General features: G+C 41.1%; 1 protein-coding gene across 1 annotated transcript in view; it reads left to right on the top strand.

The window, feature by feature from the left end:
- The window catches only part of kiaa0825 (KIAA0825 ortholog), a 109,318-nt gene that overhangs the window by 7,972 nt on the left and 87,108 nt on the right, over positions 1–14,238 (top strand). The window contains exons 4-8 of the mRNA XM_035658689.1: positions 267–452; positions 632–956; positions 11,897–12,064; positions 13,549–13,631; positions 13,832–14,089. Of these exons, the coding sequence (XP_035514582.1) occupies positions 267–452; positions 632–956; positions 11,897–12,064; positions 13,549–13,631; positions 13,832–14,089 (1,020 nt within the window). The remainder of the gene's footprint in view (positions 1–266; positions 453–631; positions 957–11,896; positions 12,065–13,548; positions 13,632–13,831; positions 14,090–14,238) is intronic.

Here is a 14,238-nt window from a genome sequence, read left to right as displayed (position 1 = left end):
AATAAAAATAAATAAAAATAAATATATGGTCATGTGAGTATTGTTTTAAGACAGATTTAAAAATGTGAACATATCCTTTAATCTAATGCATATTTCAGCAGTTAAGTCTATGCCAAAAAGAAAGATATACTATCCTTCTTAGGCTATACTATACCCTAATAATGGCACTGTTCACTACAAAAGATAATTATACCCTCTAAAGGTGGTGTTGTTGTTGATTATCAGTGTATTTTCGCACTTACACTTAATTTTATTTTTTGCTTAAGATCCAGGAGGCGTGGGATGATGTGCGTCTCCAGCTGCGCCGCCACCTGCTGGACCGGCTGTCTTCCCGCAGCCCACAGCGTCCGGGACCCAGACATATTTCCACTCTGTCCATCCCTGAACGCGTCCACTGTCTGCAACAGCTGTTCTTTCTTTACCCTGAGTCTGAGGTGCTCACACATTACCAGGTGCGATAAAATGATATGAAAATGATGAAACGACGAAAAATAGTTTTCTGCATGAATAATATTCCTATTTGAATTAAATTACATTTTTTATCCACATAGTGAACTTGATGTAATACAATTACACAGTAGTATACAAATGATTTCACAGTAATATTATTTTTTCAATTTTAATTATCCAGGGTCTGAGAAGCCAATCTGTGCTGGATCTTCTGTTCTCTGCCCTGAGCTCAAGCCCAGGCGGTGAGACTGGTTTTGACAGACTGGCTGTTTGCTTCCGCTCTGTTGTCCCAGCTCTGACCCAAGCCCTCACAGAAGAGCTCCATGTCCTTTCAAGACTAGCAGAACCGCACGCCATTTTAGGTTTCCTAAATGCGGCCTACCTCAGCACTGTGGCCCGAGAACTAACCTCCATGATGGAGAGAGAATGTGAGACGGCCCTGAGAGACAACACCACGCTCAGCAGCAAGCTCAAGAAATATTCAGCCAGGTCCCGGGCAACTGTAGGTAAGTGGCTCTTAAAACTGTTTTTAAACTCTTTCTGCTCATTCTGTTTTCTTTTCTCTCTCTCCTAGTCTGTGGTTAGTAGTCCAGTTTATTCATGTGTGCCTTACAGCTGTTTTTTCCTTCCATGCCTTCTTTCCTCCTGCTTCTTATTGTTACCCAGTAAAGGCTAATGATTTTCTCTCTCCCTCCTCTTCATCTTTTATTTTTAAGTTACTTTCCAGCTATACTGTGTAGTGATCTGAGCCAGAGTCAAGGCCTCTGTACGAGATTTTCAGTAACTGCTGTTACCATTGTAATTGCTTTCTGTTTACTGCCCTCTTTCCTGTCTGCCTCACTTTCTTCTTTACCAACAAAAAGAGATGAGCAGCATTCCCAGAGCCAAAGCTGCATTTAAAACTAGTTCTAAACACTATTTACCACATAGTTGACTATGACTGTAATGAGCTCTGATGCCAAGAAATGTCCACGCCATATCTGTCCACAGTGCATTTAAGCCACAGTTAATTCACTGCACCTTGAACCTAATGCAATATGGCATCTTGGAAAATGGTTTGAATTGTGTTGATATGTATTGTCCTGTTAATAGGATTTTCATTAAAAAATCAATAAAGTCTATTAAAGCATAACAAGGGAACAGCAGCAGCACCTTCACATGACCTCATGACCTTACAGAGGACAAGGGAAATGAAACCTTCCTCAATCATGAGAGAACAACAAGGGGTTGAGAAAGAGTTGGTGTAGCAGTAATAACAAGGTTCAGCATTCTCTCGACCTATGTAACACACAGCGTGGTGGATATTTGAGAGAAGAAAATATGAAGTACTTTTAATATTTCCCTTAAATGCAGAATGTGTCACTGTGATGGGACAGGCAGTGATGTTATTCACTGAGACAAGAGAGGAGCACAGTCCTTCACAAGCTGTGTCATTTTTGATACTTAATTCCCCCCATATTCTCTTTGTTTGTTTCATATTGGCCTATTTACGGCTTGCTGAGGGTAAAGATTCACAATGAAAAAAATGTAAAGTGTGTGAGCCATTGTTTACTTTTTCAAAAATGGTGCACATGTCAGCTTCCCTGCGGAATGAGGAGAAGAGTGCTTTTACATCTGCCATTCTTCGATAAACACACCACCAGTCTTGCGTCTTTTTCTCCCTCTCTCCCTCCCTCCATCTTTCTTTTTCCATCTCCCTCTCTGTTTTTTACTTTCCCTCTCCTTAAATGTGAGATGAGAGGAGGCAGCCAGGATAATTGGCCATGCGTCAGTTGGGCTGTTTGATCACGTAACGCGGCGGAGGCTACACACCTACGTGCCGCTCAACAAACCGTCAAATGTAGCACCGGAGGCAGAACACGGCTCCAAAGGGAGCGGGGGACCCGTGCTGTGTAATGATGGTAAAATGGAGCAGTTTTGCCTGTGCTGGTTTTACGTGTGTGTGTGTGTGTTTGACAATCAGCTGCAACACAGCTTTGAGGGCTACAACTGGGATTACATTTTTGTTGTTCATGTTTTAAGTCCCCCCCCAACCAAAAAAAGCTCAAGAACCCACATATCCGCCACCCAAATGCCCGTGGCTCCTTAAGAGCCAAAGCTTGAACATTAATGCATAATCTGCTTTCACACTTTACTGTCTATACTGTATGCTACGCCCATAATTGTCAAGACAATTATGACAGTGCTAAAAAAAAAAAAAAAGTGATTCTATTTTCATAAACATCCAATGACTCCTTAGATCTCTCCCTCCTTCCCCGCTGTGTTATTGTTTATTTTTGCAGTAGAGGCAGGCGGTAGGTATATTTTGATAAGAGCCATGCCTGGGAGACTGTGCAGGCTCCCAGGGGAGCAGTGCTGTCTGTAGCATCAGCCACTGTCAAACCACTGAACCATTTAACAGCGTTCACGGCGAGATCTGCTTCCTCTTTTAACCCCACCGACTCAAAGGCAGACTCTGACATTGTACCTAGACAGATGTGAAGGGTCTCTGCCCTCTTTTTTTCTTCGCCCCCCTTTCCTTTATTCTATCTCTCCAGTGTCCACTTCCTCTCCCTTTTTCTTTTTTTGTCTTTTCCTATTTTCCTGTAGTTTTCCAAGTGTAATGGGGTGAGCAGTGAGACTGAGGAGTGTGCTAGACAGGTTGGCTGGTCAGGAACAATAAAGGCTTTAAACCTTACTAACACACCTCACTGAGTCTGCAAGCAAGTGGGTGGGCCAAGTCTGCAAGTGCATGTCACTGTATGTCTGTGTGTGTGTGTGTGTGTTTTCTATATTTTGCCAATATAACACAAATACTGTAATATATATTTTAGAGATATGGTGGGATAAAGGTTCATCCAATCATCCAAATTCTCTAACTTTATGATTTCCCACTTAAATATTCCTTCCAAGAGATGCACCCGACACCCGTGCAGAAACACCAACACTACTAAAACCATTTGCTGTTGTTCAGTTTTACTGAGTTTTTAGCTTTTACTTTTTGCCTTGATGTGTGCATGTGCATTTTCAATCACCTTTAAGCATGTGTCATGTGAGCATGTCTGCCCAACTGTTGTTGAGTTGATGCTAGTTTGTGTGTGCACACTAATTACTGGCTTACTTAGAAAACCGTGTGATCAAGAGTCATTTAATACCTTCCCTTTAAAAATGCATCATTAAATTTCCATATGGTATCAGTAATTTTCATTTGTATGCATAGGAGAACCGTGTTTTTGTGAGACATCAAAAGCCTTTCATTCCAACTCCTCTGCATACACATATACAATTTATTCCTTAACAATCGTCCACAAGAGTGAAGCCGAGGTTGTAATATTCTGTTCAAACACTATGCAACCCCATTTTGATAGCACTGATTTGAATTCCACTTCCACTAATTTCCCTATATGACGATGATGGCAGCTCCCTATAGATAAAAAAGAACTGAGTTAGAACATGTATAGCAAGCACATTCACCCTCACTGCTACCAGCCCCCCTCGCCCTCTCTGGCTCTTTGAACTTTCTCAGAGAAAGCATAGCAGTCTATTCACCAGGGAGAGAGGTTCTGTAGTGACGCGAGATAGCTAGACTGCGGCTCTGACTGGCATTGGAGGTGCTTGTGGGGATTGAGGCTACTTGGGAATGGCGTTTGTTAATATTTATTAAGAGCAGCTCCTCACTAGATCATATCTCTGCCTGAGTTTATACACACTGTCAGCCAGGGATGTGCACCTGCATGCTGTCATGTAATTATGGGCTAGGTAGGGGGGTTTGTGTGTGTGTCTGAGTACATGTGCGCATGTGTGTTTGCATGATGCTTCCAGTTTATAGATGATCTTTTTTCATGCCACTCTCTTCCTGTCCTGACGTCGATGAAATGACCTTGTTTAAGAAAGTTGGAGCAACTGGTTGTTTACTAATCTTAATGAGAAGAGCTGGGTCTTTACTCGCTGGTTGTGTTTATGTGTGAGGGTGTGTCAGTGTTAATTTTCTCTAAATCATGGCTCCAATGAAATCACAGAGAAGAATATGTTTCATGGCCCTTGAGAATGTGTATTATGCTTGCCATTTATTTTTTCCCCATTTTCTCCGAGTGGTCACAATGGCTTTTGTGTATCACTCTTGAAAAGCTCAAGGATATGAACATTTTCCTGGCACCTTCTATTGAGAAAGCACAGACAAAAATGGCTGGCTTATTGAGAGCAGCCGGCACTTCGTGATGAAGAGTCAGTGTGATTGGCCAAAGGCTTGAAAACAATAATGTGAACAAGGGCACTAAATAAGTGGGTTTTAATGAAATGCTCCCATCAAGACAAGGTACAAGGTTGATTTATTTATCATCATCCTACAACACAGGGTTGTATAACAAAATGCAAGTTGTAGTGCCTTCATGCAACTCGGAAAAAAAAACAAAACATTATTTTTTATTCTTATTTATTCATTCAAATATATGTATGAATAGATAAGCAAAACAGTTATATATATATATATACTGTATATATATATCAGCTCCCATGATGTAGACAGGGATGTGTACCTTTTGCCTCTTTTTTTTTTCTATAATCAACAATCAAGCTCATTGGTTTTGTTAACGTTGAGCAGGTTTTTTCTCTGTGCACCACCCTGCAAGATTGTTGATTTCCCGATATGATTCTCCTTATTGTTTGAAATCTGGCTGATGATGGTGGTGTCATCTGCAATATTCACACCAGAGTTTGCTCCATGTTGGATGCAGTCAAGGGTGTTCAGCGTGAACACACAGCCCAAGGGTGCTCTGGTGTTGAGCATTAGAGTAGGGAGGTGTGACAATTCGAACTACCTGTTTGTGAGGAAGTCTGATTGCCTGACACATATCTTTATTGTTGTTGGTGTTAAGGTCCCTCTCCAGTCTCTGATGATGTCTCCGCTTTGCCTCCGTGATGCCAACTTTCAGTCTTGCTCTGGCAGTGTTGTATGTTTCCCTGTCACCTGACCGTTCCCGACCGAAAGGCAGCTTTTTTTTGGCTCTTGGACATAGCCCTCTCCTCTCCATTTATCCAGGCGTTCTTGTCCCCCCCTTTCTTATCTATATTCGGCTGTCACTGTACAAATAAAGACAGGCAAATAAAGAGCCCCACCAAAAAAAAGTGGTAAGTGCTTTCATAATAAAGGCAAAAAATAACAAATTAAAACATAAATGTAGCAGTTAAAGTTAAGTTAAACCGCATCTGCATGTGCCACCATCACCATGGTAACAATAGGCAAAACAATCTGCCGTGTTCTTCATTTCAGGCTGATCGGTTCAACTATGTGGAGGAAGCCAGATAAATCTTAACCTCTATCTGACTGTGGATGAAAGTATCCCTGCTTCTTTCTCACCGCCAAGAACACCACCATCACCACTAACACCTCCTTCTTCAGAAGGCAACTTAATTGAGATATCAAATATTGCTACTTTCCCCTTCTGTGAAGGGCAGGTGACCCCTGCTGTGGCCTGGTTGGACAGCACCCAGGGAAAGGGCCACGAGAGACCAGGGCTTGTGTGGTTTGTGTGCAAGTATGTGTGCGTGCATGTGTCAGAGTGAATCACAGCAGGAGGCCTCCCATAATAACGCTGTCTGAGTGAGCAGTGGGCCGCAACTGACGAAGAGGACCCCAGCTGTCACAAGGCCTAGCGGGCGGTCCACAGTGGCTCATAGCATTCCCACATACACACACATACATGGATAGACGTACCCCAAGGCACCCACATGACCCTGCTTGACACCCTATGAACGCACGAGAAGGCATGGAAACACAGAAAACACAGGCACAAAAAGAAACACATAAAAGTGCTCAACAGCCATAGCGTTACACCCCAAGAGCAAAGTCAAGAATTATGTGTTGCACTGATACACACACACACACGCACATACACAGTTGGGATGAACCAGCCCTGTGTCCCTGTGTATGTTTTCTAAAATCCAATGAGGATCCCAGACTGCATACTATTAAAATCTACATTGTGGCCACTTCAGGAGAAACTTGCAGGATAGTTGTGTTGAGTCATGTCCAGTATTAACTTGTCGCTTTGTTTTTTACTGCTGCAGCTCTGCCTGTAGCACTTTCACAGTTTTGCTCTTAAATGTTTTAAAGGATGTTTTGTGTGTGTGTGAATTGGACTGTTGATTCTGTGAACTATTACTTTTTCTATTTATAGGACAAGAAATATGCCTTAAATAAATAAAATATCACCGAACCTCTAACTGAACTACCTGTGGTTCAATTGCATTATAGGCAATGTAGGTTTTGACAAGAAAGAAGCTGCCTATACTTTTAATCATAATCTAGACAGTGTTATCGAAGTGCAGTGCTAAATCGGCCTTTTAATTAACATGCATGTTGTTGCTTTTCGGCTGATTGTTTTTTTACAAATATTTAAGGAATTATTAAAACCAACAATACCAACTTTGTGATGCACTGGTAAATCATTTTAAATACACAAGTTTTTTTTTTTGTTTTTTTTTGTTAATTTCCTGAAAAGTATTTTGGACATACAAGGTTTCCGCCTGACATTGATGTTATGCAGGTGGTACCCAAATTTACATAACTCTCTTGCCTATGGTCCCATCAACCTACAGTTTCTGCATGGATGTGCCAGCATTGACTTCAACTAAATAAAGACAAAACAGAGTACTGTTTTCACCACACAAAATTGTGGACACTTAGTGTGTGTCTTGATTCCCTGTCTTTGGAAACATCCAGGCCAGAAACCTGGACTCAGATATACATTTTTCGCTTAGTCTTTTATTATCTGAAAAACTGGGTCAGAGGATTCACATCCAGATGTCAAAAAAACTGATCCATGCTTTTATTTCCACCTGAATTTAGATTATTGTAACTGTTTTTTCAGGCCTATGTATAGAAGCTCCAAATCAACCACAACTTGTCCAGAATACAATTTCCAAGAATTAACAAAAAAAAGAGATACTAATTACTTTAAAATTTTGTATGAAATATGTAAAGCAGATTGCATTTCCATTGTTTAAGAATCACAATCAAGATCATTCATTATTTTTATATTCAATATAAAATCAAAAAATTAAAGAATAATTAGTTATTTCATTATTCATTTGTGAATCCAACACAAAAAATGCAGTAACAGCTTTTTTATAATATAATATATACTTTGGATTTTATGATTAAGTCAAAAATAGGAAATGGAAAACTTAATTTTAATGTATGAATATGAACTTGAACATAAAGGTTTTGTTTTTTTCAGCAAAGTATTTTGGAAAATAAAAAACAAGGCTCAATTTGCAGCGCACAGTCTAACTTACTACGCATGTATTTGGACAGGAATGGGAATACTTCAGAACTTGCCTCCGGTTTTTAAGTTATCTCCATTATCAAAGTAATTAAGTGATAGTCATCAGTATATTCAATGATACACAGCAAAAATGAACTAGTAAAAGTTAACTTCCAAAATGTGAACAAATGGGGCTCACGTTGGTGCCCACAGTTTAACTCACTGTATCCATGGCAACATTATACTTCCATGTTTGTCTGTTCGCACTATTGATACATAAAAGATGGATGATGTGACAGTTCCTTCAAAGTGAAGCAAAGTGGAGACACAATGTCCATCTTTTATATGTTGATTTTTCACACAAGTGAAAACTTTTAATATAACATTTTTCAAAATACTTATTGATATGCAAGCTCATATTCACTGCATTAAATCAGGTAGCGCCATCACCCAAGTGTACGTGCTGCAATGTTAGACTATCCTAACTTCCTGGTTATACAAATTGAACACATAAAATATCAAAATCAAATTTGGTCTATGGCCTGTTTTTTCATTTCCTATTTTTGACTAGAGCATAAAATGGAAAGCATGAAAAGTAAGACATTATTAGTTTTTTGTGTTGGATTCATAAATGAATAAGGAAATAACAAATCTTTTTATTTATTTAGCGAATTTGGATTCTGCATTGAATATGAAAAGAGCAAATGATGATTTTTAAGACGGGCTGAAATTGCCTTGCCTTCTGAAATTCCTCCTTCCTTATCTCTCTGGATTTAATGAAACCAAATGCTTACATCACCTGTAGAGGGTGGTGTACAACACAACACACACATCTACAGAAAGCTCATCTTCACATATTGTGATTACATGATAAGACACTGAAGGCCAGTCAGGTAGTGTGGTAAGAGAGAGGCAGACCACCCCTCTGATGTTCTGATTTACACTACAGAGAGACAGAATGAGAGAAAGAGAGGAAAATGAGGGACAGAGGATGAGAGAGGGAGATATGCTGTGCTAGAGAGAAATTAAATCAGTGGCTAAATTATTGCATGATTGCCCATTCCCCAAAGACTTGGGCATCATTTGGTAGAAAGTGTCTAATAATTGGTTTTCGGCCATGTCAGACACATGCAATTCCCCCTACTAATGGCTCTGTTTGGAAGAACTGGGCCTCCTGGGTCAGAGAAGGACAGAAAATAGCCAGACGGCAAAAGGGGCCCTACGCCCTTCTCCCTTTTTTTCTCCCTCAGATAAACGAGGGAACGAGAGAGAAAGAGAGACACAGAGAAGGGGGGAGATGGCAAGAAGGAGTGAGTGTGTATGTGAGCGAAGAGGAAATGAAGTGGCAATAAGTGCAGCCAAAGGGGAAATGCTCTTCACCGTGAGTTTAATACATCAGACTGGGGATTTGGCAGCCCGCCACACAGCAATTGTTTACCTTTTTGCTCACTGGCTGCATCTGTTCTGTTTTGTAAACGGCACTAAACTATTCGCCCGTAAACACCGGAATCAATAACAACTGCTAAGGGAATTCCCTTATCCCGCCCCTCCCTCTCTTTCCCTCCCTCTCTTCCCCATGTTTTCATCCCTAACCACCACCCCTTTCCCTTCCCCTTGATCTCCTCCTCTCTCCCCTCTCTCTCTGTTCCCTGCCAGTCAAGAGCAGTGTGTGTGTGTGTATGAGAGAGTGTGCTGTGGAGCTGATGGTGGAACCCACAGGAGAGACAGACAAGGAGAAGACTGATGGCTCGCCAAAAATACCTGCTCTGTTTGTTTTTTTCTTTTGTGTTACATTGTTGTCATTGTTAAAAGCTACAAACTGAAACTGGCCACTGTAGACTTACAGAGTTGGGTATTTTCAGAAATTTTTTACAATGTTCCCTTCTGGTTTATATGAACCCCCCCACCTACACACACACACAACACACACACACACACACACACACACACACACACACACGCTGTTTTTTCACACATTTTGTTGGATGACATATTGCTTGACATATGCTTATTTGCTTTGAGGGCTTCTCATAGGATGCATACTGCGTTTATGGTTATCACTGTAATATGGCTAACCATTGATTTTCTTTTTGTTTATAAGAACATCCTCCACACTATAATGTCATATGGAGGAGCTCTCATATAAACATATAATTTTCTCCTCGCTTTCAGCACCAGTCCTCCCTTATTGATTCTCAGTACATTGACCTTTGGTTGAACTCTTCTGCCTGCTAGTGCCCTTCCACATTCTACTCTATGAGACATGCTATGCACTATGCTATATGACACACCTGGGTGCTTTTAAGCACACCCTCTCCATCAACCAGCTATGAGAGCCTCCATTTGGCCTCACTGTTGTGACAAAGGTATAATGAGGTTTAGATGGCTGTGTACTAGACTGCTATGGCTATAGGGCTATTTGGCTAGGGAGACGACTATAAATACCTATATAGCCTGGGTGGCAGAGCTCGATGAGAGGCAGAGGCAGAGCATTGCTAAACATCAAGGTCATGTTTGACTACTTAGAGTGTGACTTAGTGAGCAAGTGAAACAGTTATAGGGTCACATGTTGAGGGAATGAATGGTTAGGAATGAGAGAGACAGAGATGATGCTCTGAAAAAGGTGATGCTCCAGATGAAGAGGTGGTTAATGGGTGCTATGTTCAGATGAATGCCCAACAGAGGGTGGGATGGGGAGGAGGTGGTTGTAGAGAAAGCTTTTTAGCGATTCTCTCTCAAATGTGTCGCTGTCTTATCTGGTTTAGATTGTTTACTCTTGAGTTGTTGACAGCTTTAGTTTGCCCCTGCATTGAGGCACGGAAAGCTCTGTTGATTTGCTGGTGACTTCAGAAATAGACATGATTGTTGGTGCGTGTGTGAATGTGCAAGCTGGAGAACGAGGCTGGCACGTGGGTGTCAGCCAGGTCACGCATGTACACATGCAGTACGAGGTAGTCTCTCTAGCACAGACTCCCACTGGAACCCATTACAGAGGAGCTGCCGAGCTGCGGACCCATGCAGCTTAATTACACATACACACAAATGCATGCACACGCAAGTCGAACACACACCAAATAATTACACAGCTATTCACATGTGATTTCATACACGCATGCACACATACTTGCACATACATACATATATACACTTGGACTTGTAAACACAAACAAACTTGAGGTCAGAATATATTCCATGGTGACCACATAGTGTGGGTGCAGGGTGGCAATTATCCTGCAAGACTGACATGTGCAAATGTGTGTGAAAGTGTCTTCTACAAATCAAGTTATTCATAATGGCCAACATTACATGCACATAAACACACATGTACACACCCGACAGACACAAACCCGCAACTCATTGACTCTCACTCATAAACACTCACATAAATATACACACGTCTACACACAGAGAGTCAAACCTCATGCATGATTAAACCAGGCATCCTTGGGGACAGTGTGTTGTCATATTGTCAGATTTTGTTTAACAATATAGCAAAATTACATTAGGATCCAGAGGCAATAATGTTACAATTATTGGAAAAGGCCCCCCCTCTTATTCCTTCTCTTCTCAACGCTCAATCATCTCCGTTCTTTCAGAGTCAAGGCTAATACTGAGCTCATCCATTCCCAAATGCCTTTGCAGTGGAGGAGCTCATTTAAGCGGACACACAAAAGTATTTGTGCATGTGTCTGGGAGTATGGCAACGCATCTCCCAGCCGCCCATTCTCCAGCTTAATGCGGAACATCCCCCGGGTGATGGCTTTGGCAGCCTCCAAAATGGGAAATCCATATTTGCCGAGGGGGTCATCGGCGGGTTAGGGGGAGAAAAGTTTTGTGCCGAGAGAGAAGGATGTGCATGTGTGACTTCTTGGGGAGCAAAGTTTTGCATATTTTTCACTGTCTCTTTGTTTATGCTGTGTATTGGGAAAACATGAATGGGTCGATATTTATAAAAGAGGTGCCGTGCAAGGCAAGACTTGAAAAAGGAGGTGGGGTTGTGGTGGTGGTGGTGGGGGGTGGTTCTGTTGAGTGCATGTAGGTTTGGGAGGTTTGGTTGAAAACCTATTTTCATGAAATTGTTTTTTGCTTTGCTGAACTGTAAACTGCAGCTCTGACTCCTCTATCTCTCTGTCAGTCATACATTCATAAACATATGCACTGTTTATTTTTCCTCTTCTAAATTCTTTTTTCCCTCTTCACAGCGCCATTGGAGCTTCCCATGAAAAATAGGAGCTTCAATTTGACCTCCCACCAGCTGAGGGCGTTAACCCAGCTGGCCTGCACCCTGCTGGGGTTTGAGGGGACTGTGAAGGAGTTGGTCACTAATATGACCTTCATTGATTGTACAGGAGAGACTCCTTTTGTAAAAGGTATGACGCTATCCTCTCAAAATACACAGATGTATATATTAGATGTGTAATCAGGACTGTAGCTACCCCTGAGATCACTGAGTTCATGTTGTCTTTACTTTTTTTGGTACTTTGGGAAGTAACCTGGAGTACAGTTTACATTTTACAATTTAAAAAATAAAGACTGATTCAATATTCTTTAGATCAGATATGCTTAAAATTCACAATTTTTAGGCAAAAAAATATTAAAATATATTCAGTGTTTCCTCGCAAGAGTTTTTGCCTGGAAGTGTGGAGCAGCATTTCAACCATCAATTAGACAATGAGAATTTACTGAAAATGATCAAACAAATAATGAATAAATAAAATATGAATACTCTCACTAAATAATTAGAGTTGTATTCATGACCTCAGTATTTTTTAAAAACTCTGGCTACATCCCTACATGTGTGCCACTCCTCCAGGCATAAACAGTCCAGTTACACCCCCACATACACACATGCACACATTGTTACATGTTCTAGCGGTTGTGTCTGAAGAAATGTTATTTTAGTAGGGAATTATCTTGGGTGTTATATAAGCCTTTAGTATCATTTTCCTCTCTCCCCTTTGAACTGCCGCTGCAGAGATGCTAAATGAAAGCTTTTGGTGCATGGAGTAATTTCCATAAAGGTTACATTTACAAAAACAAGACTTGCAGAAAGGCTCAATTTACAGAGAGGTAAACAGCCTTTAAAGGGCAGTTATCCAAATCATTAATTCCAGGCAATCAAACGGCTTAATTACCAGAAATTCATCAGATGGGCTTAAAGGTCAAAAAGTGATGCGCTTGCTGCTTCCTCCTTCTTCCATTCCATGCGGTCTTGTTCGGCTAAATTGCCTCGCCTGGGGTCTCACTCTTCGCCTTCTGATTAGGGAACTGTGGCCTTGATGTTCACGCTTTTTAATTGCAACCCAACCCAACATCCTGTACGCTTGTCTTCACGTCACCCCCCCACACCATCCACATAGTCTTCCCTCATGGAATTACCCCATATGTGTTTGATGCTATCTGGGTTCAAATCAAATCTAAGCCCCAAATTTAGACTCGTAAAGCCATTTCCATTAGCATTTACTGCCTTTTTCTGCTCCCTCTGAGGCGTATACAGTTATACTCCGGCCACTGTGTCTCATTTTGGCTAGTAGGGGAAAGATGAGAGCAATGTGACCCATATCTGGCTTTGAGCTATATACAGTTGCTTTCAAGTCACCGCACTTGGCATACAGTCAGACTTTTAACACATGATATGATACAGTATATTATGAGTGATGTGGAAATATTAATGTTAAATAATGCATAGATTTGAAAGATGTACCACCCCATAGCTTTTCATTTCTGAACTGGAATTATTGTTGGTCCCTGGGGACATTGCACTTACATGATTTGAGAGTTTGACCAGGCACAGTTACTGTTTAATATCTTTTAAGATATGTATTACATGATGTACGCATTATTTGTCATTTAGGCATCTTGAAAAAGAGTCGTGAGGATTCAGACGTGACAACAGACAGCAAGAAATCCACAGCAGAAGCACGCCACACACCAGAGGTGAGGATTTGTGTCTGAGAGAGCCTGTGAGGAGTAATGATATTCTATTAAAACTATTAAGTGTCATTCAGGCTTATAATATTTTTCTATAATTACAAAAAGGCAACAGTTTGCCTTTGCAGCAGTGACGTGCAACAGGTGAAATATTCCCGTCAGCATTCAGACATTAATTGGCTGTTGACTCATCTCCTATTTTGCAGGCGCAGGTTTTGGAGTTTGATTGGAGGTCAGCATTTCGGGGGCTGGTCCCTCACATGGCACATTGTGTCAAAGTGGTGCTGGATGATATTTGTGCCAAGAGTTTGCAGCAGGAAGAGGCCTTACATTCTTCAGGACACACCTCCATCACCCTGAGCCGTACTACTAGACATGCCGTCAGCACTGCCAGAAAAACCCATCTAAGAGAAGATTCCTTCTACACCTACTCAGAGAGAGAGACTCCCAAAATGATAGCCAAGGTACTCCCGGTTTTAGGATAGACTAACAATTGGTTTGTCTTGTGGTTCAATGTCTGACAGTGAAATTGCAGTAATGATTTACCTGTAAAATAAATAAAACAAACACACGTTGATTTAGGACACTCCATAAGCACTTTCCGGTATTTAGA

This window comes from Morone saxatilis, unplaced genomic scaffold (assembly GCF_004916995.1).
Source record: "Morone saxatilis isolate NCDOM2014 unplaced genomic scaffold, NCSU_SB_2.0 Contig16, whole genome shotgun sequence".
NCBI classification, from domain to species: Eukaryota; Metazoa; Chordata; class Actinopteri; family Moronidae; genus Morone; species Morone saxatilis.
Note: the sequence above shows the minus strand (reverse complement) of the source record. Positions and strands in the feature narration are given on the sequence as shown.